Source organism: Watersipora subatra, chromosome 5 (assembly GCF_963576615.1).
Source record: "Watersipora subatra chromosome 5, tzWatSuba1.1, whole genome shotgun sequence".
Classification (NCBI taxonomy): domain Eukaryota; kingdom Metazoa; phylum Bryozoa; class Gymnolaemata; order Cheilostomatida; family Watersiporidae; genus Watersipora; species Watersipora subatra.
This window is the reverse complement of record NC_088712.1, coordinates 60972227-60996444: the sequence shown is the minus strand read 5'-3', so window position 1 is coordinate 60996444 and position 24218 is coordinate 60972227. Positions and strand designations below refer to the sequence as shown.

General features: G+C 38.1%; 3 protein-coding genes across 3 annotated transcripts in view; 2 read left to right on the top strand and 1 right to left on the bottom strand.

The window, feature by feature from the left end:
* The window catches only part of LOC137397657 (disintegrin and metalloproteinase domain-containing protein 10-like), a 60777-nt gene extending 48767 nt beyond the window's left edge, over positions 1 to 12010 (bottom strand). The window contains exons 1-2 of the mRNA XM_068083959.1: positions 11835 to 12010; positions 4645 to 4783 (exon numbers count right to left, since the gene is read on the bottom strand). Coding sequence (XP_067940060.1) covers positions 4645 to 4783; positions 11835 to 11892 — 197 coding nt within the window. The 5' untranslated portion in view covers positions 11893 to 12010. The remainder of the gene's footprint in view (positions 1 to 4644; positions 4784 to 11834) is intronic.
* On the top strand, positions 7829 to 11318 carry LOC137396679 (uncharacterized). Its single transcript, XM_068082995.1, has 2 exons — positions 7829 to 7964; positions 10046 to 11318. Exons 1-2 carry the CDS (start codon positions 7829 to 7831, stop codon positions 10903 to 10905), a joined length of 996 nt encoding a protein of 331 aa, XP_067939096.1. The 3' UTR covers positions 10906 to 11318.
* Positions 12011 to 12289: 279 nt separating the features above from the next.
* Positions 12290 to 21260, top strand: LOC137396303 (transcriptional repressor protein YY1-like). Its single transcript, XM_068082512.1, has 5 exons — positions 12290 to 12800; positions 13335 to 13554; positions 15322 to 15538; positions 18150 to 18319; positions 20388 to 21260. The coding sequence occupies exons 1-5, from the start codon at positions 12323 to 12325 to the stop codon at positions 20488 to 20490; spliced, it is 1188 nt and encodes a 395-aa protein (XP_067938613.1). The 5' UTR covers positions 12290 to 12322; the 3' UTR covers positions 20491 to 21260.
* Positions 21261 to 24218: the final 2958 nt, after the last annotated feature.

The following is a 24218-nucleotide window of genomic DNA, read 5'->3' as shown; positions in this document are numbered from 1 at the left end:
AATTTCGTGCTGATGATTGGCTAATGAAACGGCCTTATATTTATCACTCGTGGACTCTTTTCAGATGTATCACTAGTTACGTCATGAATGAAGCACCCGCTGGAATGTGAGCTTTTTAAAAGATGGCCCCATTCAAACGCATATATCTCTGGACAGGATTGGTCTACAAAGACAAAAATGACATCAAATTGTAGCTGATGTTTTAGTCTTTTATTGGTCTTAATTTCATTAAATCGACCTTTTTGACGCAACCACATCTTTGAGACTAATAGCTGCAACAGACGCGTGATCTTAGAGAGACTCGCGAAGGTTACCATTGGAGTAACAAGAATTTAATTATTTATTTATCTAACCTGATTCTTACTATTTTATACAATTTATGTTAATTATCCCACAACCAAACAAGCGGGAGCGAAGTTTGAGAGTTTTTAAGATAAATGCATATGCACACAACTTACGAAAATTATTCATCAACAAAGTCGCAAACCCTTGTCTCGAAATCTCATCAACAAATTTAACCATCGTTTTGTAGAGTCGTTAAAGTATAATAACGATACAAAACACATATTAGCCTATTTAAATATGTTACCTTTCTATTCTGTTACCTATCTTACCTAAGTCTTTGTAAATTGTTGACAGTCTCTTAAAACTTACCCATCTGAACGGATTATACACAAATAAACAGATTTATTTGGCCGAAAATTGTTATTAAAACTTGCTAAGCCTTACTTTTATCAAAATTAAGACTGGAAATTGAAACGCACGCCGAGCGAGAGAGAATAGAACGATTAAGTCATGCGCATTTCACGAAAAAATAACGTTCACATTTCACCAGTCTATAGCATTGTCGAGTTGCCGAAGGTTTCTGTAATTAACGTAGGAGTACTGAAATCGTTTCATTTTTGCCGATTTCACAGTAACTAACATTTTAGACACTTTTGAGTACTTTGGTATTCTAACTGATGTCCAACACAGTGTAAGTAAAGGAAATGACGATGATATTTTTTCTAACGATTCTTATGAGATTATTATATTTAATTATAAGTTTGGATGACTACAGAATAATGACTACATAGTAAAGATTTTCTAAAAATATATATAAATATCACAACTTCTTGATATTGCTAGCTATGACGTTTTGAAATGTAAACAAAATTGTGCATTGGTTTTATATTATTACTATATTAATAATATTGGTTATTCTAACAATATCAGTGCATTTTACTTCTAATATTGGCCAATATTGCATTTCTCTTATTGCAGGGGAGAGATATAAACATATAATCTTTTCCTTTCATTATTGCTATTTGTTGTATATAATAACGCCCACACCCAGTACATTACAGCTTCCATTGCAGTTATCTTATCGCACTACAGTGCCATTTGACTGCTAATATTGCATTTCTCAACCATCAGTACCCTTTCTTTTTTCCAATATCTCTTTGGTCGTGGGCTGTATGACAGTGGAATTTCTAGTGTAATATAATAATGTTTACATTCCTACCATTTAACTCTGAAATTATTATAAAATGATATGAAATGATATAACTGTATTGTGAAGCTTTTGTATCAGCTAAACCAGCACTTGATTCTCTAAACTTGTACATGTAGCTCTAACAATAACTGGAGATGCTAGTAGCCTACCTCTCAATACTGATACAAATTTAAAGATGAGATATTGTAGCTACAATAGACCCTAAGCCATGAATTGACTTCCATTATTAGCTCTGAATGCCAAAGCTTTGTGACTCACAAATAATCATGACACCATCAGCAGTGTATGAGGAACGAGCTACCTTCCTAAATATCCATTCAAAACTGCGCGACCAGCCAACAAATTACTAATTGCCGAACAAACATACTGTATTTGCTTATTTGATATCGTTTTCTTTACTTTCCTATCCATTCCATCAGTCATTTAGACATTACACACAAACCTTGGCTAATCAAGTAGGCCCTATCATTCATTGCATGTAGAGTCATACTTCGACTTACGAGCTCAATGCGTTCCGAGACTGAGCTCGTATGTCAATTTACTCGCATGTTGGTGCAATTTATTTATATATAGAACAATTAAATATATAATGATTGGTTTCCATACTCTAAAAATGGAAATAAAACACTCAAAACAAGATATTGTAACAGAAAGAACATGTTGGTTATTGTCCTAACGTACCACATGCTTTCAAAAAACAACAAATAAAACATAATGCAAGGAAATATGATTAATTAAAATGTAAAATTAAATACATACAATAGCAGTTAACGCTAGCATTTGCCAGGGAGAGAGATATAAGTTATCCTTCGTTACAACAGTTGACTTTGATAAATTTGAATTTTATCAAAGTGTTAAAAGACAAACTTAGAAGCAAACCTAAAAGCAAACTTTCATTTTTAACTAAATGTAATTAAAATTTCTTCGGCGTTCATAGTTTGAAGTTTCTCGCTGGTTAGCTAATTTTTCCTTTGTTTCGCCTTCACGACTAGCCGGCCGTTTTAAGATAAACCTATCTAAGGACGTTTGCCTTTGTCGCCCTTTCAACGTGTTGCGATTAGGACGAACACAGGTGTTGTCACAAAGGGTTAATGCACGACCACTAGCCAACTTGTCCGAATTTCTATTAAACAGTTTGGATAGATAGCGCCGGCCTTTTCACATAGCATCGTTTCAGTTACGCTGTCACCGGCCAATTGTTTGTCCAATGCCAACAGCGGTCGTGAAGATCGCTGCACCGTTGAAAAACTATGGTTAGTCCTTTAGCGAACTAAATGCCCTGAATATAATCCTTCTGTTTGATAATTGTGGATGTATTTCTGTCACATTGCCGAGCTAGCTCAATCACACATACACATTTCGCATATTTTTCCGTTTAATATCAATTGTTATCATTTGCTTTTTCTTTGTATTATCTTTCATTTTACTGGCAAACTTTCGGTCTACGCACAGTACGTTTAATTCACATAATTTTGAACAGAAAATCGTGCATAAAAACACGGTACAAAAGTATAACCTGAGCAGTTGAAAAATACAGAGTGATGCTGTTCGCATAAAACACCTCTGGCATACTTGGCAACTGACTCAAGTGCTCGTATCTCAAACATGGCTCGTATGTTAGTGCTAAAACTTGCTTGAAAGCTGGCTCATATCTCAAGTTTCTTGTAAGTTGGAGCACTCGTAAGTTGAAGTATTACTGTACATGTATTTTGCTATTGCTACTAAAACCAGTAACATCTCTCGTACTTATTGCCCTTCATCAATAATGCTAATACTGTGCGCTACATCTATACAACGGTCTAGCGCAATCTGGTCCAAGTTATAAGTATCCAATCCAACAAATTTACATCAATTAGCTCGCATCCAATGAAATATTATACGGAAGGCTTTTAACCCATCGCTACCAGATAGCCAGTGGCATCTGCTACATTCACTTCCAGATAGTCAATGGTATCTACTACATTCACTACCAGATAGCCAGTGACACCTGCTATATTCGCTATCAAATAGCCAGCGGTACCTGGTACCGTCACTACTAGATGTGACTCTGATGTCTGTGATGTCTGATGACTGTGACTACTGATGTACTACCAGTGGCCCTTCAGCTAAATTCGCTACCAGATAGCCAGTGGTACCTGATACAGTCGCTACCAGATAGCTAGTGGCACCTTCTGCTATATGTACATTCGCTACCATTCCGCACCTTCTGCTACATTCACTCATGGAAACTAGCTTTCCTAAAGCATGTTTGACAGATATTAATTGCTAAACCAAACTCATTCAACACATCATTCCGTAACGGGTCACTATTAATCACTGCCGATCATCATGTTGAACATGAAGGCATTATACACTCGATCATTAAGGCAATTCATTCAACAACGTTCAAAGTTATTCTCGCCAACTTCATGTTCGACAGTTTTCTTAGAATTTAAGGATGTCATCATTTAGTGACACCGCATCACGTACTACTTAGTCATTGCATCAACTATTGCTTAGTCACTAGATGGCAGGCAAGTAAATCGCTAAAAGTTGCATTAGCAAGTTATCTTTAGGAATTGTCTATCCATGTTACCGATTCCATCAAAATTTCATAAATTATCTGTACTGATTCCGTAATATACAATTGCCTCTTCAGGCTACACTAGATGCATTGTAATCAGTCTGTAGTAATACCCAGCTATATAATTGAAATAAAGAGTACTTGAACTAAAATTTTATTGACAACCACCAGCAATTAAGAGTTGTGACACCGTTCAAGTCATGACAGAGCTGCGGGAGTTGAAATTTCCTTGTACATTGTAAACGACATATTTGGATGTAACATATTGATTAGTAGCAATAATCCTTGCAACACAGTTCAAAATTTGTTGCGATGTCCGATAATAAAAATCTTGAGCTATTCAAATAACACTCTGATTGGTCGGATAAGAATCATCAACTAATCACAATCGACTCATTGAATGAGTTTTTATCGCTGACTGTGTGAAAAGGTGAGTATCATGAGATAATGGTGTCATGGATAAGGGGCTGTGATAAGGCCTTAGATAAACTGTGTTCAAGTACAAAGCAGCGTCTCACACAGGGCTGTGGCGATATAAACAAACTACATGTAGTTATGTTGGCAAATAGTACCTAGAGGAACTCACCTGCCAAATGCTGTTATGTTCACTTTCATAACCTTGTCGTAAACAGACCTTCGCGATCTCGTATGCCTCTCTCTCAGAAGGCTCTGGTCGTACTCCAGCGTCTCATAATGTCCTATGTGCTCACTAAGTCGCAAGCAATCTACGAGAATCGTACGAAGAAGCTTTAATATACAGTTTAAAGATGAACTTGTACAAAATCTTAGGAGGATCTATAAAAAAGAATCGGTATTTTTCTATCATTTGCGATTGTTATTGATGTTTGAATGCCAAGATGTTTAAACATTTTAAAATCGAAAAATACTTCATCTCGGTTAAAATGCTGAGTTCAGGCAAACAGGTGATTATGACATGGCGCCTATAGTTGGAAAGAAACCGCTAAGATAGAAACGAGTAACGCTGCAACTTGAGCGCATTATATCGACTATAACAGCGTTAATGACTAGTGACGTCATTTTGCAGGTATTTTTTTCCGAGGTTTTAATCATGATCAAGTTTTGTTGATTTTAACCTTGAAACATCGTGACAGTCAGATCACTTCACTTCAAACATCCCAACTAATCACAAATGATAGAAAAATACTGACAAATTTTCTGTACGCTAATCTTTAATGGAAACATAACTGTAACAAAGAGCAAGCACACCGATCGTTATATGGTCCACAATCTTTTAACCTGCCAGCTAACTTACCTGCTAGGTATGGTAACTAGGCTGTGAAAAAGTGATGCACCTAATTACGCCTATAAATCTATAATTTTTGAAAGAAGTAATTTTTGCCCATTTGCAAGGAATGTGTAAACATGAATTGGCCAGCAAGTATCAATAAATCACCACAATTTAGCAAAAAATGTATTGAATTCATCAACAACAATGAGTCTACTTTTGGTTGAGCAATTGAAGTGATGAGTCTCCTTTTGGTTGAGCAATTGAAGTGATGAGCCTCCTTTTGGTTGAGCAATTGAAGTGATGAAAGAAATACAGAGAGTATCCCGGTGTGCTACGGGCGCTATATTCACGGCATGAGTACCTGACATATACGCATTGGTCATATTTGAAAGCTGCCTGTCCATCAAAGGACATGGAGTAAGCTGTCATCAAAACCCTACTCATCTACATTCTAAGCTGTGCCACGCACATACACAGGAGCGTTGTATATGAATGCCTCACTTGTATGACAGCTTGTAAGAAAAACTAGAAAGACAGCCTACAGATAGAGAGATAGATAGAGAGATAATACTTGGATGTAATCAGTTACTGAGATACCAAGCTGTAATAATTATTACTAGTTACATGCGACAAACATGGTTCACACTGTATGGCAGCATGTTGGGGTTATCTTCTCGACGATTGTTCATCGATTATGTGCATGGTAAACTGATAATCGGATGACATTGCAGCGTTCTGCAGGACATTGCAACCCATCTGCAGGTTCCCGAGGTAACCAGCAGATGGGTTTGTGATAGTGTGAACAATATAATGACAGACGATCACCGATGATCACTGACATACTGTCATATAGGGTGAACCAACCTTTTGTAGTACGCAAACCTGGCCAGCAGGCTGCATGCGGACTCATTACCACACTAGTACTAGCACTAAAACTTCACAAGACCTTCGGCAAGGAGCATAATTGAAACAATTCATGTGGGTAAGAAACACAAGAGGGCAATCACTGTAATTTGCATAATAATGTATTTTACTGAACTCCAAGTCCCATTTTATACGCCTATGCGTCATAACTTGTCGTCACACCCAAGCCCAGCGATTGTGTAAACTAGTGAGGTCACCTTACCAGGCAATTAAATTTAGTTATCCATGCCAACTAGTACGCCCTATTTAGTGTGCTAGCTACTTGTCATCAAACCCCGTTCACTTTCAGCCACTATTCTTTCACAAGAAGGAATGTTGTCATGCCTCCATTAAACATGTAAGAAAAAAGTAGAGAAATTAAGCAGAAAGCACTTTTAAAATTTTTGATTTGAATATAAATCCTTCATTTTTTCGTGACGTCATTTTATCGTTGTCGGTCATATTTATAGACAATTTTGTCATTAAAAGCACGGAGCTTTTGCAATGATTTTTCGAAAACGATGCTTTTGTTTGCAATTTTTTTATTATAGTATCAAAACAACACCAAAAAGTACTATTAAATAAAAGAAAAACGATCATTTTCTACAAATATGGCAGCTTTTTCGTGAACGAGCGCATGTGCAAACGACTTGATGACGTAAAAAAACGATGGAATTTCCTATTGCGTACTTTCTATGCCACACATTTTCATTGCTGCATAAACAGTATGGCAAAAATTGATCTAGTAGGCCCTACTTGTATTTCTGGTACAGTTAGAAATATATGTTGTATAGCTTTTTTATTAAAGCTGAGTAAAGTAGATAAAAAGAAAAATATAAACAGTAAGTAAAAATAAACTTTCCTTTATTTCGGAATATTACTATAGCAATATAATCAGACTTCTACATATAAACAACAAAGCATTATTGACTTGAACCTCTTAGCAACGCATAAATAAAAAGATTGGTTTGATAGCAAAGCGACTATGATTATGTATGTAGGAGGTTGTCTTTTATTAATATTGGGTCTATTCAAAACGGTGCCTACTAAAAGCACCGAGGTAATAATGCATGATCAAAAACTGATTTCCAGCTGATTTAGTTGAGAGGAAGCCATTCAACAATAGCAATACAATCCACAATTGTTCCAACTTTTGCTGCTATCAATGCTCAAATTAGAATTATTTGCAGAGAAAACTACTGGAAATTAAAATTAGGTTCTCATAATAAGGAGAACTGCATAAATAGCAAGAATACAGGCACTAAAGATTGAATATTTTTAAAATGTTTAATTCTAGAAAGTGAGGACCCAACTCATCTTCCTAAAATCACTTGAATTAAGATTACTTTTCCTTTTCATGAAGAATGATACCGCAAAGATTAGCCTACTTGCATAAATGCTATAACTATTGCTGGAACAACTGCGAACTCTTTAATAACTTGTGAGCTAATACACACCTTGATAGGCATGTCCAGTATTACACTTGTAGGCTAAGCCATTGCAGCAAAGGTTTTTTTACATGAACCGGCTAAATAGCACAGGTAACAATAGCCTAAGAATTTAAGCTTCTGGCCTCTACTTGTTGTATAATCGAGCTGGTGGGCCGCGGGCTACGCTAATGCCCGAGGTCATGGTAGTTACAGGTAGTTACGAGGTTACGGGAAGTACGAGAGGTTACAGGAAGTACGAGAGGTTACAGGAGTATAAAGGCGTGGGGAGATTGGGAGAGGCTTCCTTCTTTACATCAACCGCATGTGAGTACACACCGTTTATATAACATGGCGCAGTTGACGAAGCTCTGATTTTTTTTCCTTTTTTGTTGTCATTAGCGATAATTTTTCTGGTTGCGGGTAAGTTAAACGGTTGTATAGACCCTTTCACGGGCGTGTAGGTGAGGTAACGTGAGGTAGGGTAGTGTTGTGAGGTGTAGTAGCAGTGTTGTTGAGGTGCAATTATTTATTAGGGTAGTGTTGTGAGGTGTAGTAGCAGTGTTGTTGAGGTGCAATTATTTATTAGGGTAGTGTTGTGAGGTGTAGTAGCAGTGTTGTTGAGGTGCAATTATTTATTACATATTCGGAGGTGGGAGTTACACTAATTATACGAGTGGGGTAGAGTGTATTCGTGGCGAGGGAGATATTGTATCGGGTAGAGATGGAGAGTGGGTTTCCGAAGCTGGTGTTTGGAGAGCACGGTGATGGGTCGTGGGAGAGATTCATAGAGGAGATGAATTTATGTATAGAGAGTGCTGTAGAGAGAAGAGGTTACGAAGGTGAAGGTGAAAATAGGCGCCCTATTATGAGAGGTAGAGCTAGGTTAGTGCCACTATTGAGAGCTATTGGGCACAGTGGTAGAGAAGTATTGAGAGGTGCAGGGTTTGACGTAGATGGCGTTAATTCTACTTATGAAGAGGCAGTGGAGGTTTTACAGGGTTATTATGGTAGACAGGAGAGTATGTTCGTAAAGGGGCATAAGTTCCTTACGGCTAGGCAGACACTTGGGGAAAGTGATAGAGAGTTTTTACAACGGGTAGAGAGTTTGAGCAGATATGCAGAGGTGACTAACGATAATGATAGGGTAAGGTTTGCCCTTATTGTGGCGGTTAACGGGTTGAGAAATAGAGAAGTAAGCAGAGAGTTAATGAAGAATGCCAATCTTACTTGGGCGTTATTGCAGGAGGCATTGAGGGCTCGAGAAATGGCCGACAGCTCTGATAGATTTTTGAGAGGTGAGGGTAGAAGTACCGATTTAAAGAGTGAGGTTAAGAGAGAAGTAGCAAAGATATCAGAGTTTGATAGCCGAGGGCAGTACAGGAGTAATGATAGAGATAGAAGTTATGATTCAGCAGGTAGATCTTCCCCTAGGGGTAGCCCGAGGAGTAGTAGAGAGTATTATGGTAGTGAAGAGCAAGGTGCTAGTAGATATGGGACAAGAGGCAGGGAGTATAACAAGGACGGTGACAGTAGAAAGTATAGAGACAATAGCAGGGAGAGGCATGTCTCTAGATCTAGAGCAAGCAGTAGAGAAGGCAGTGGAGGTAGAGTATGCTACAATTGTAAACGTAGTGGGCATGAGATGAGGAGTTGTCCCTCCATTAAATGTTTTTGTTGTGGACAGCGAGGACATGTATCCCGTTATTGTAGGGATAGGAGAGAAGTAGGTTATGACAGGCGAGGTAGTAGCAGGAGGTCAGGAGGTAGCCGAGATAATAGCTACGAGCGATATGGTAGCAGGGACAGTAGTAGGGAGAAGTACAGGGGCCGAGAAAGCCCCCGCGAGATTATAGACAAATTTGGCAGGTACAGGGACAACAGTATGGATAGGTTTGAGGGGGAGAAGTATAAGGAGAGGTACCAAGATAGTGGTAAGGGCAGAAGTGTTAGGTTCTCTGGTTCTAGGGATAAGTATGAGGATGACAGTTGACTAGAAAGGAGAATTGTACAGGTTTTGAAGGTCAATGGGAAGAACGTTGAATTTACGTTTGATACTGGGGCAGAGGTGTCGACTGTAACCGAGGGGACGGCCGAAAGGCTGAACCTACGGCTAGAGGAGCCATCTACTGTTTTGGCGGGAATAGATGGTCGTAAGCTAAGAGTAGTCGGTAAAGCAGGCGTTCAGTTGGAAAGTAAATATAGAGATATGGAGACAGAGGTATATGTGGTGAAAGGATTGAGAACGAACTTCTTGGGCATAACTGAGTTAAGGCAGCTTCAATTATTTGCTGTTGTAAACGCGGTTTGCGAAAGTAAGTTTGAGGCTGTTAAGGAGTGTAGAAGTATTAAGCCGGTTAAGCTGTTTTCGTCAAGAACCATTATTGCTGGGTCAAGTTATGTTTCAGATGATGTCGAGTTGCAAAACCTGACAAAGAAGTCTGACAGAGAGAGCGAAGTTAAGAGAGGTCACACAGGTCAAGATTGGTGGACTTGTAAAACCAAGGGAGTGAAGAGTAGCGAATACGTGGAAATTGGTAGCCAACAGGGGACAGCCCAAGGCACCAAAGATGTGCAAGGGTCTATGGGGTGTGATGGAGAACAGAGTCACGATGAGGTAAGGGAAGGTGCTGAGAAAGTAGCTGAACCAGTGTCTGTAATGGAAAAGGTTTGCTCTTTTTTAGCCGAGGTATCCAGCAATGGAATGTTAGACAGAGAAGGTCATGAGAAAAAGGTAGCAGAGATTGAAAGAGAGGAAAGGGAGGTGCGGAGGAAGTCGAAGGAGAAATTGGCTAAGCTGAAAGCCAAACGGGAGGCAGCAGTCATGGAGTTGGAAAATGTCAAGGCTTTCAGGGTAGTGGTGCAGGAGTTAGCCGAGGTTCAGAGGAGAATTGCTGGTAGCAGACCTGCACTGGTTGCAGGTGAGGTCGAGCTAGATAGGTCTGGGCCTATGCCAACTCCCAGCTCTGTGGTGCCATCCCCTGTGCAGCCGGTTACGGCCCAGGTGGAGACCTCCCACAGGAAGCCTGTTGAGCCTGCCTCTTATTGGGGAGAGCGAGGTAAAGACGGAAGAGACGGAGATGAGGTTGAGGAGTCATTACTGACCCAACCAAAAGACTCCGGGCTTGTCAGGGTTGGTGGAAGTAGTGTTGGAGATGTTGGTGGGAGGAGTGTTGGTAGTGACAGTGGTCACGGTAAAAGTATTGGTAGCGGCGGAGGTCAGAGTGATGGAAAAGCCAGTGCAGACTGGCAATGGAGCTGGCAGTAGCGAGAAGAGTACACTGATTTATACAACAGTGAGAGTGGAGGATCAGGAGAGTGAGGAGAGTAGTGCGGCCGGGTACGACAGCAGCCCCGGGTTGCTGGGGAGTGATGGTACGCAGGAGGAGTCGATGGAGGAAGACCTGGGTTAAAGCGTAAGGTAAACTTCACCAGCAAGGTGAGTTGATGAATGAGTCCCAATGTATTTCTGGAAGGTTAGTGGCCCATACAAAAAAGAAAAGAAAAAGGGCATGTTGTATAATCGAGCTGGTGGGCCGCGGGCTACGCTAATGCCCGAGGTCATGGTAGTTACAGGTAGTTACGAGGTTACGGGAAGTACGAGAGGTTACAGGAAGTACGAGAGGTTACAGGAGTATAAAGGCGTGGGGAGATTGGGAGAGGCTTCCTTCTTTACATCAACCGCATGTGAGTACACACCGTTTATATAACACTACTAGAGATATCTATGGTCCACATTAAGCAGCGTAAGAAACAAGTATACAAATAAAAATTTTAGTAATTGAAACAATAGTTCTTGTACCTTAAAATAATGAAATCTGTTTTTCATGGTTAGGTTTGGTTACAAGTTGTGGGATATTTTTTATGCAACGAGCTAATCTTGTCTCACGATTTCAACTTGTATTGATGTGATAGTTCTATTTAACAGAATGTAAATTATACTAAAATAAAAACAGTTTACATGTTTTAAATTCTAAATTATAATTACATAAAATATAATCAAATGCTGTAAATTTCTTATAGTTTTCACTTGTTCCCATTTATACGAGGTATTAAGAAAACTATGAAGCTTTCTGATAACAAAAACCATGCAACAGAATAACCAAAATCTATGCGCTTCGAGTAAGCTTACATATCGCTCTTTTACGTAAATAAAATAACTTAAATTATTAGACCTACTTGCAGAAATTCACTCACCTGTAGCACCAATGAAGTTGAGCAGTAATAAAAACGTAAAGATTAATATCTTTGCCATTCCAGTTAATATCAGATTGAAATAATACCAATGCGATTCCCAATAAAATATTCGAGCGAGTCACATCTACTTCAGAACATGTACTGAAAGTCCAGTTAAAAGTAAAGCCGTCCTAGCATTGGCGAGACAAAAGTTCTGTAGAAATAAATGTAATCCACATCAAAACCTTTGTTTTGTTTCCGCTATATTATGTTTTTGATTGAGCATTTTTAAACAGAATATTTTAGTAGAATTTAAATATAATTTTTAAAAAATAATTGTTAATTAAATTTTCGTTGTAGTTCAAGTTTACTTGCAGAAAACACTTGTTTATTAATTGAGGGGTTGTTCGCTCCTAGTATATTTTAAGTTTTGATGGAGCCCGCCGAAGCTTTATTATTTGGTCACGTGATAACAAAATGCCGGAAACGCACTTTCGCTTTGTTCCAAAATGGCTGATCCAATAGAAACTCATGAGTTAGAAGTAGAAGTCGAAAGTATGCCTATCGTCGAACTTTCCGAAGTACCTCAAGTAGAGACAGCTGAGGAACTCATTGAAGGGCAGCAAATGGTGTCATTTCACAGTTTGCCTGACCAAATTCAAGAAGAAATCGTGCTTCAACCACAGGAAGAAATTGTTGGGGAAGATCAGTCCGTTTTAGCTCACGATGATGGCTTAGTGTATATAGACTCAATACCTGTTCCCGCACCTGACATTGACTTATCATCCGTTCCTCGGTCGATGAGAACTACAAGTAAAAGGTCTCCGAAAAAACAAACTCTTGGCCGAAGTCACTCTTTAGTTGGATCTGGAGCATCAGATCAAATTTACTCTGGTGGTGCCAGTAGTTCTGATAAAAAATGGGAGCAAAAAAAGTTTCAAATACAAACATCTGATGGAGAATTTTCTGTCACAATGTGGGCGTCGGGTATGCATTACTAACTTCACCTAATACTGGCCTGAGCCTATAATTATTTATTAGAATAAAATTCGACTTAGATTGTTGTCTACTTCGTCTTGACTGCTTACTCAAATCGTTTTATTATATATCTACTTGCTTAATTTTGAGATGAATTTTCATTAACTGCCACAGCTGCAACTGCATGCTTGTTTAATTAATTATGACTCATGCTTACTATTTTCGTTCTCATAGCATAAACATTAATTCTAACTACATATTAACACTAAGATGTGCAGATAACTAAGGTCGCTTTTCGTATCAGCATATTTGATTTACTTCTAGTGGTCAGTTTAGTTTTGAACTATAAGATTTTGACTTGCCACCAAAATCGGAAAGAACTGTATTGAACAGCTTTTTGCTATGGTTTCAAGATTTTATGCTTCATTCATGTTAACACTGATCATCAATGAGGATAAAGATGAAAAGGGAAAATGTTGCAAAATATATGCATAAGTGAGCTATTAAAAAATAGCAATAAAATTTTTCCTTTTTGATTTTCAGAAGATGGCTCACTGGCTACTACTGAACCAGATTCAGAATTTTCCATCGTTGAGAGAAAAGGGCCACCAGTAGCGCTAGATGTTGAAGAGACGGTTGTAACAACAGCTGCTGCAGAAGCAGACACAGACTACACAGAATTCATGACAGGTCGTAAAATCCCATCAAGTGGTTTGCCAGGCATTGACCTCACTGACCCTAAACAGCTTTCAGAATTTACCAGGTACAAAAATAGTCGGCCTACAATTTTATCATTGCGATAAATGTCATACTTATCCATCTTTTCATTACTGGTTACCAATATGTATGCAGTTAGTTTTTACTGATGTAAGATGAGAATTTTACAAGCTATGCATTATAATCATTATTCATGCTGGGATGCGTGTCAAACCGAATTATAGATTTGCCTCCCTCGGTCTACCATTAATGGACTGTAAAAATGGTGAGGATTTGGTGTTTGATTGCTAAATACACAACAAATTCAAAAATTAGACTTCATATTTTAAGTGCAAATAAAAATGGGAGATTTCGCACGTGTTGTTTTTGTAACATTACAAAAAAAACATTTTTCTAGCATTAATACGATGGTTGCCCATAGTATTAATTTCATTCAGTTAGCCGAGTTGAGAATATATCCCTGATGATGTTGTATAACTCAAGCATACATGTGTAGACTTATAACATCTATGAGATGACTTTATCATTTTGGTCTTGTCCGACATCAGCCATTTCTGTTTCATACCATCTTTTGTCATTTTCAACGATCTGTACATGCTTTCCTCATACTCCTCGTGGCATCTTCAAATCTCACTCAAACTAAACCATTCTAATCGAGTTATCCTTCTTTCTACTGAAAATATAGCAGTTTTCAGGACAAGGGATACATTCTCTCAACACATCTGAGTCATCTCAAATTAAATTTGATCAAAATGGCTTTGAGTGGTGGTGTTCCTGGTTTTTTCCTATACATGTATCTATATTAGTGGTCTTACTTCTCCATGAGATTCCTTGCTTGATCCTGTCACATGACATGTTCTTGCAGTTTGTCGGTTTGCACGCTGTCGACAGCTGCTGCCAGCACTTTAGACTAACATATTTGGTACTTCACTCTGATTGAACCATGGTGATTACCGCATAGCTGACTTGAGTTTCCATACGCAAGCACTAGTTTGTACCATTCTTGTAAATGTTTACTGTTGAGTAGATAGACGATCAGCTACACAACTATAGCGACAAGACTGTTTGTCATCACATCTTGTTGTGAAGATATGTGCTGACTGATTATAACTTGTTTCAAGATGGAAGTCAGTTTCTTTAAGCTTCTCAACTTAAGCCTGGTTTCCATATGACAGCGCAAGGCGCGCATCAAGGCGCACGACGTCGTGCGTAGGCCGGCTGTGATATGGAAACGTCAACGCACGACGATCGCGCGATGTGCTTACGCTGATCGCAAGGATCCAACAGAATGGATCCTTGCGACGAGTGCATGTGATGATGTATCCCACAATACACCGCTCGACCTTTTCAACCTATCCCACAATTCAAACCGAGGGCTGTTTTCCGAAGAAATTGGTCTCTCGTACAAAAGAGTAAGCCTGGTTTTCATATGACAGCGCAATATCGCAACAGAGGGCTGTTTTTCCGAGGAAATCGGTCTCTCCTACGAAAAAGTAAGGAGATTACCCACCCTGCCCAATGCAAGAATGGCGCCTACGCGCAATATGGATTCACTGCATCGCAACCCAAAAAATGCATTGCGTACGATCACTGGGCCGCGCACGATCATTGCGCTGTCATATGGAAACCAAGCTTTACTCCCAACATTTTCGTGCTGTTCCAAGTGCAGGCTAGAAATTGCAAATTTTTTATGGAATTTCAAAGATATAACTGAATAAAAGCGCACAAGTCTATGAAATAACTCACAATACACATTTTTAGCTATTGCGGCGTATGTTTCATTGTTGCTCTAAAATACTTATTGTAAATGCAGAATTCGGCAACATAGACCCTCAGATGACATCCCGAGGACTGTGCCATGTCCTCACAAGGGTTGTAGTAAGATGTTTCGTGACAACTCGTCCATGAGGAAGCACCTGCACACCCATGGACCTCGTGTCCATGTGTGTGCCGAATGTGGCAAGGCTTTCGTGGAGAGTAGCAAGCTGAAAAGGCATCAGCTGGTTCATACTGGAGAGAAACCTTTTCAGGTGAGCCTATTATATTTAATAAGTGTATTGGAGGTGTGCAGCACCTGCCATGAATGGGTGTGTTTAGAAACTGCTTGTTCGACTGCTAATGAAATGTATAACATAACTGGCGTGTAAAGCTGGGTATTTTAAATTGCATTGAATAACAAAAATGTGTAGTTGAGGACTCATGAGAGATGTATCCAGGACATGGCATATGTCGCTGGGTGCTCTAGAGAAAGGTTTTGGGACAGTTCAACTTTTCAAGAGTCATGCAACCTAGCAATGCATTTCTGTTTGATAGATTCATAATTTCCAACATTACAGTAGCTTTTTAACCTGCATTTTATCACCTAAAATAGAGTTTTTTAGTATTATTATATGCTTGGCTGACCTTAACTTCTTAAGCTGACAGCATCTGCACTCAACCTCATCAAGATGTGTGGGAACTAGATGGAAAAGCTGTGTTTTAGCTTAATATAGATCTACTATTCATATGTAAGCATAAGCAGGATTGCGAAAGCATATAAGTTTGTAGTACTTGAGTGTTTCAATTAGTTTTTCAATTTAATTTTTCAAACTTATTGTAAAAGGAAACAGTGATCTATTTAAAAAAATAATCTTTGTTTCCTCTTTGGCCTAACTTTGTTTAAATTACATTTATATTGTAAAAGGAGATCTACTTTTGAAATGAAGATGGAAAAAGTATAGCATAACTCATGGCAAAACAATCGAAGCGAAACCTTAAAAGAGCACAAATCTTGTCTGAATGTGAACCTAAGCTCTGGAAATTAACGTTACTTTAGCCAATTTTTGATCTATTGTCAACCGATTCCATTTCTATCATTTAATTTTCACCTAGCCCGTAAGCCCGGCAGATCATAGATTACTACATGTATTTATTATGGTGGCCAGAAAATAATGTTAATATTGCATTCACTGAGAGTATATTTTCCAACCAAATGTGAGCTCTGGTTACACTCAACAAAACCAAGTTAAGCATGACTGAACAGTTTGACTGTAAGCTTTTACACTTCTGTTACTTCTGCTGCTTTTTCATTCAAAGCTTCTCCTATGGAGTACAAACAAACCTTGGCATACAAATTTATTTCATTATGGTATTTGCTTCATGCTTCAAAATCAACCAGTGTTGAAGTAAATATTTATACAACTATACAGTGTATTTTTTATTTAATTCGTTGCAGAATCCAGAAAATCAAGATATATTCTCGAAGTAATCAAATATAGCACCAAGATAAATGCATGACACAAATTATGTAAAAAAATAAATATAATAATATGAATTATATTTACAAACTAATTTTATAAAGTACTATTCAGTAAACAGAAGTTAGTCTTGTTGATTTGCTTGCGATACTGTAGATGGCGTAAATGTTGACTCAGTGTTGTGGTGGTTCAGCGTAACCAATGTGAATTTTTTTTTAATTTTATATATTGAAAAAGTTGTATGTATGTAGAAATAATCATAAGTCTACGTTCGTCTGTATCAGCTCCAGCATTCGAAGGTTTTGACAGAAGACAATTATCAGAATGGAACAAAATCATACATGTCAAGGTGTAGCTCGGTTTGTCAGAAAGACTTCTTACTGACTGTAATCTAACATTCACACCTCTGGCAGACCGTAAAATATAGTAATAATGATATCCTTGGAATGTTGTTAATACTTTATAGATATAATTTTTTAAAAATTGTTTTTAATTTAGTTTTAAATTAATTAATTTTTAAGTTTAACATGAGCTCTTTTGCAAACTTCTCTTCTCAAAGCTCTTTTTAACATGAGCTCTATCAGCCTAATGTTCACTCTTTATGAACATGTTTTCTCCGCTCGAGTCCGTGAATAATCTACAGGACCTCCTTATTAAGTCAGTATTACAGGTATAAGTTGCTTCAGCTTGCAGTAACACAATAGCTAATTGTAGTCACGGTGTCTAATTCTTTTTCTTGGTTGCCACAGTTACACCCAGACAGAGCTGATGTTTCCTGAATTCAGTTCCAAGATGTGGCAATCAAGTTTATGTTGCAAGCCTTTTGTGTAGGGCTAATATTAGTAGGAGTAGGGTTAGTCAGGCCCTTTGATTTAACATTGAGCAACACTGCTGACTGTATGATTCAGGTGCTGCCTAATTTGACATTGCTATCTCTTGGCAAACGCATAAAGGTCATTCGCCTAGTCTGCACCCATATGTCCATGCTCATGAGCACACAAAAACCATTTTATATGATAGATCAGGCATCTTGAATATTTCATATAAATACTTGCATCGTGCTTTCCAGGATCTGGGTAGTTTAGGTGAGATTGAGGCGAGTTAGTTATAATTACTGGTAGAGTACTTTAGTATGAGTCAGCATTGTCATTTCTAGTTTATAGTAGACTTCTTAGATTCAGATATCTCCCTAGTAGTTATTCTACTAGGGAGATATCCGAAGCTCAGATATCTCCCTAGCACCGCTCTTCTCACTCCCTGTCAAAAATGAGGTTCAGTTGAGTGTTTATATGTATAATATAACCCTTGGCAGATGTTGCAGGTGGGGAACATTGAGGAACCCTCTACCTAGTGTAATATCAAATGCTCATTGTGTCAACCCGCCACTTCACTCATCTACTTACAGTGTACATTTGAGGGCTGTGGTAAGAGATTCTCACTCGACTTTAATCTCAGGACACATGTGCGCATCCATACAGGAGATCGGCCATACGTCTGCCCATTTGACTCGTGTAATAAAAAATTTGCACAAAGCACCAACCTGAAGTCCCACATCCTCACGCACACCAAACCCAAGTATGAGCTTATACCACCCGGCATTTATAGAAAAAACTAGCTTGATTATCCATATTCAGTTAAGACTAAATGCAAAGTTTATTCTTTCTGACATCTGCATTATGTGTTGAATGTTGCATTAATTAGGTTTTTTTTACTCAGAAGTCACTGCATATTATCGCAATTTCTAATCTTTTTAATTTTTTGCTTAGGATAGATGAAAGGAAATATTGTAAATCGCAACCTAAGCTTAGTTCTGCTAGTGAAATTCTTCAACGCTAGGCCTCGGCTATCTCTGCTATGTATAGCTTTATATTAGGTAATGGGGTCTGCATTTTGGTCAAACTGCGGAAGCGATAACGTTTTTTTTGCAGGTTTCATGAAACTAAAGAAAAATAGTAATCATGGCTTTTCTTTGGCAAATGCATTAATATTGCGCCAAACTTTCTGCTGTTTTCAAAAACTTTAGATTAAACCTCTATGGCAAAATCTCCAGCTTTTCCAGCAAGAATACCGAGTGTACGTCACCAAAGATTTTTCAGCATGAATTAATTCCTTAAGAATGAGCAAAAATTTCTCCAGTGAAAGAGTTAAGCTAGTTAACTGACTTTGTATTGCTTTTGTAGTTTGTGTTGTTTTACGTGTCTTTTTAATTTTTACCTTGAGCATTCTCACTTTCATTTACAAAACTGATCTTTTGATAAACTGTGAACGTCTTCTATTGAAAATTATTATCGGTGTAAAGTCAGATATTTCTTCAAGTTTTACGTTATATGTTGGAAGATTCATATGTTAAAGCAATCATATATTGAAGGTTGACTGCAAAATGTATGAGCTTTTTATGGTTCTGCACATCTGTCAGACGTTTCGCTCTGAATCACAATATTTCCATGATGCCAAATGATGCTGATTTGGAGTTGTGCACACTTCGAGTTACCGTGTGATAAGTGTTTTATGGACATCCGCATGCTTTGGATTAATACTGGGACTTTTTTTAAAAAGATAACGAATCCCACGCTAGCACGCTTTCATAATAGGAACGACTGGAGTGTGGAAAATGTTTAAAATGGAATAGCTCACGCGGCAATTTTTTGCCCATCGTGTGCCATTTTCATCCTTTGCAAACACTAAACATTCAATAAAACTGCGAGTAATAAAGCTGACTTGACTTGTGGATTTTTGTCGTTTTCATTTTTTCCTTTTTCATCTGTCAGGTGATGCAGACTTGCCCATTAATTAATGGAACCGGGAATTATTGCGAATGAAGGGAATTACGCCAAAACTCATGAAGGAAGTTCGAGTAAATAGCTAGTGTTGTACTAGCGTTGTCAACATCTTACCTGGCTCAGTATTTCCATGTCAAACCTTTTGATTACTTGTAAAACCAAAATTTCCAACAGGTAAAATGAAATGTCAGTAAGTATTTAACTGCACAAAGTCTGTGTCGCCAACTTATGGTATTCCAAGTGTTTCTACTCACAGCAGTTTTGTAAGTGAAAGGGAAGAGCCTGGTCAAAACCTAAAAAAGTCATAGGCCTATAGAAAACCATAAAAGTAATTATGACCATACAGTAGACGCTCATATAACGTAAAGCCCCTATTTTTATAAATTCCAGTTAACGTAAAAAATTCAAGTAAAGCTTTTGCGTCGCATTACGTAAAATTTTCATATAATTTAGTGTCAAGTCAGCGGAGTTCTCAACTTCGATTTGATTCGACAATTCACATGTATTTTGATGTTCGTATTACGAATCCCTATAATGTAGACTTTGGTGGAACGGGTTATTTACAGTATACCTTGTCCTTGGGACCTTGTCTGACCGAATGGAGAGAGAATGTGGAGACGATTCCTACTCAAGATAACACAACGTTCAACTGTACACCTGAAAAGTTTTTATATTCAAATGTGGCAGTTTAACGTACAAAATAGATCTCTGAACAAATCAACTTTGCGTTTAGATGTTTGACTGTAGTCTGAAGAGACAGGATGGTGTAATATCAGTTTGGTGAAGCGATTAATATAGAAAGGTTCTCAGCAATATCAAACCTAGTGTTGTTACGAAACAAGAATTTATGATTTGTATTGTAGAACGCGACACACCATGATGTCAGAGTACACAAGGTCACACGCTCCGGTACAAGACTATGGAATCCTTGTTTATAGCGATGTATCTGTGTCTACGAGCGAGTGAGTGAGAACATTTCTGTTTTATTGCCTTCATCGAAGGTGGAAGCCTTTCATGGCTGTTAGTCAACAATCAGTCTGGAGAAGTCAATGCAGTGTATTAGGTATTTCAGACTTGCCTTGGCCGAAAAACTATTTGCTAACTGGTATGAGAAGTCTGTCGTTACGGCACCTGCGGATAGTGCTTGCGCACTGATGTTTGTAAAGCAGTTAGACATGTCTATTTCTTTGGGATTTTGTACACAAATGCCTCAGTATTAACCGAAGTGACCAATTGTTTGCTTGAACATTTTAGTAAAGATATTGATATCTTCACACCGAGGTTAGACAAATTAGCGTTTGTGGTTGCATAGCAATTTGGGTCTGCGGTTGCATAGCAACTAGGTAAACAGTATTTTCAAACAAGTGCCAGATATTATGAAAGATTACATTGACATTTCCTTTAATCTTCAGAGCCACCTGTTTTCTGCATGTCTCGGCCAAAAGCTCTGTCATGGCTTTTTAATGAAATAGCTCATTGTTTCTACATGGTGTATTCAAGACAACTTTCATATTTTTCTGTCCTACGTTTTGTATTATTAAAATATTTTCGTTCAGTTGCGTTCTTGGTGCATCTTAGTTCACACCTTTTTCTGTATATATCGCTGTGTAAAATCATTATGAAATTGTCTCCCCATTTTGTTTCATCTGTAATACCCAACTTGTATGTCAGTTGAGATTTTGTTGCCTATCCACAGTTGAGGATTATTTGCAATACATTTTGCTAGCTTACCATCATCTTCTGCTTGTACTTATATAAATGAGTCGAAGAACAAGTCAGTTGGGGTGGCTAAGACTGTTTATGATTGTATTCCGTAGAACTGCATGCGAATGTTGAAGAGATTTTTGGCTTTCACTTGACCCGATTCACATTCTCGACAGGAAGAATATGGTATCTAGTGGGCAAGAGCAGGTCGAAAAATGCTAGCATTTCTATCCTGTTGCAGCAGCTGACTGATAGATAGGTTTGTTTAACCTGGCTTTGTATGTGCTGCCACAGTTTATCACTGTTATAGCGAACTGCTTTTATTAATGTTTTTGGTTTGGTAAGTGTGTCCAGGGCACTTTCCCCATTCGGATGGTGTTTGATGGTTTAGTCACTTTCGGCCCGATCCATGCAAAGATGGTACCTGATTACCAATAGTATGTTCATATGACCTGTATCGACGAATATCGTGCTGAAATCATAAGGCATGCTGACATCAGCAAGGATTGTGGGCATCATAAGGTGATACGCCATGTTTGTATCCCTAGCACACCTTGCAAGGCACCACTGCATCATACTATTCAATGCGGTATGATATCTCATTGGGAATTAGATCAGACGGAAAAGGTAAAGTCCTCTGTACCTGGGAGTTGCCCGGAATAAACATGTTCCAGTTTGGGCAGAATGTATGACATCAGTGAAGGTCATTGTGAACAGTTTAGATGTCATATTTGGCAGACGAGTTATGTTAGTCTTTATTGCAGGTCCACCAGCAGGTTTTATGGTTAATATTGTAGCCCCTTATATTTTTGTTTAATCATACCTTGGCAGATGAACTTAATGCCTTCTGAAACTGAGCTCGTAAGTCAATTTACTCGTGTCTCAAGGCACTATTTCCAATATACAATTACGAAGTATAAATTAAGGGGGGTACTCGTATATTGAGGTATGACTGTATATTAGTAAGTTGATGTTGGGTGACCGAAAGCTAAACAGCGGGCATAAATCCACAACAAGTTTAAGAAGATTTGAGTCGAAGAAAGCATGTCTCCTGCTCCCATAATAATTTTGGTACTAAGCCATAGGATCCCTGTTCGATATTGTATAAAGCTTATCAGTTATAACTAAACATCAATGTCGAGTGTATCTATCAAGGCCAAAGTCTACTATTATATGTGTCAACAGAAGCAATAAAATTAAATACATGATTCTAAACAACCAACTAAATAGTGGTACCGTAGGTGGACTGAGTAAAACCAATTACTTTCCTGTAGAAGAGCAATCAATGCCACAACCAGTTAAATGCATAAAGGAAAGATAACTCTACAGACATCTAAAGCCAGTTAGTGTATATACAGCTATCTGTAGAAGAGTTTGCAATGCCTTTCATCAAATTTACTTGCACAGAGAACAGATAACTCTACAAACATTCAGTGCTAGTTAGTGTAGTGTGTAAACAATCATCGTTGGACCTCTCAATGCTACATACACATCAAAGCGAAGGCTAGTCTATTGCCTTTTCGTACTCAAAGGATTGAGCCAAAACCAAGAACTTCAGGTGGCCAAACAGAGATAATAATGGGGTGCCAAGGTGTTTTGATAGATAAAAGTTTCCTACTATTCTGTTTACACCTTGCAATAGAAAAGCTATTTTGAACATCGCTGTTGATCAAAAAACCACATTTTAAGTGACCAGTCATGATGCTACTTTTGAACAGGAAACCAAGCATAAAACTGCTGCTGAGCATGTGACCAGTTATGATGCTTGTTACAAACGACCAGTCATGATACTGGATAGTAAGCTAAGTTTTCTTGACCATGGTGTTCAACTTCCGGATTATCTTAGTCAGGTTCGAAGTTCACCTATTTGCGAACAAATCGGATACCTATTTCAAAGTGTAGTGTAAAACAACGGTGTGTAGTGTATGTTAATCAGAATCATAAAGGAATCTTCCTGCCAAGAAATGAACAAACATGAGTAGATAACAATTAATTGTGGTAGGGTTCCTATCAGCTTGGAATTGGTTTCTCTTGTTGACATTAAGAAGCTAGGAGCCTTCAGCATTTCTTTGGAACATAGGGCAATTATAACTATGCCTCTGTAAAGAAACACCTTGACTGCTAGGATTTTGTGGAGTGATGCGAGCACAAGTGATTTGGCATTAGAAGTTGTCTTCCCATAGAATACAAGACCTGACCGGTCACTATTCAGCCTTTGGTAACAGAGGATGCACAATTGGTTCATAATACTTATGTTAGCAGATATACAGGATTCTGCCAAGGTAACGATCGCTATGATTGTCAATCAGAGATGAGAAGCAATGCTCAAGTCATAGAAAGTACTTTACCAATCTATTGTTCAGACACTCATCGCAAATGAAGCTAAGTCAACGATGCGCTGCAGGTAACTGGGGTCTCTACTGTTTGTACCTTTTTGAATGATATGATCCTACCAACTATTCAGCAGCAGTTTATATGGCTTAAACTTGATGCATATGAGAGTACAAGCTGTAGACACAAATTCGAAAATATTGCTGTCAGATTTATCTCCCCTATGGTCAATGAACATAACTTTTTTAGATATTTGTGCATGATGAAAATTTTTTTGGGTATAGGAAATAATGTTTGTATCAATTCGGTTTGGCAATCACCTTTTATTTTGTAATTTTTTTTCACACATTCAAGTCCTTAGGGTTATTATACACTCATAAAATTGCAACATTGTTTTGTCTTCAGACCCATTGCGGATTGTTGGATTGCCCCATTGAATTCAGGAAATTGTTTTCCTACCTGATGCAATGCCTGAGTAAACTTGACTGGATAATTTTGTTTGGCTATACTTTAAGTTAACGTAGAATTATGAAATTTTTGTCGATTTATGCATAATACATTTTTAATATAAGTCAGAGGTTTTAAGTCGAATGGACTATTAGTTCTTGAGATTTCACTAAAATAACGAGACCACTTCTTATCGACAGAGAAATAGAAAA

What these genes read in the sequence shown, in the direction of transcription:
- LOC137396679 (XM_068082995.1), top strand. Translation starts at nt 7,829, where the DNA reads ATGCCCGAGGTCATGGTAGTTACAGGTAGTTACGAGGTTACGGGAAGT. An exon ending in CTTCTTTACATCAACCGCAT is followed by an intron (nt 7,965 to 10,045) that starts GTGAGTACACAC and finishes GTTATGTTTCAG; the next exon opens with ATGATGTCGAGTTGCAAAAC.
- LOC137396303 (XM_068082512.1), top strand. Translation starts at nt 12,323, where the DNA reads ATGGCTGATCCAATAGAAACTCATGAGTTAGAAGTAGAAGTCGAAAGT. An exon ending in CAGCTTTCAGAATTTACCAG is followed by an intron (nt 13,555 to 15,321) that starts GTACAAAAATAG and finishes TTGTAAATGCAG; the next exon opens with AATTCGGCAACATAGACCCT. An exon ending in CTGGAGAGAAACCTTTTCAG is followed by an intron (nt 15,539 to 18,149) that starts GTGAGCCTATTA and finishes ATCTACTTACAG; the next exon opens with TGTACATTTGAGGGCTGTGG.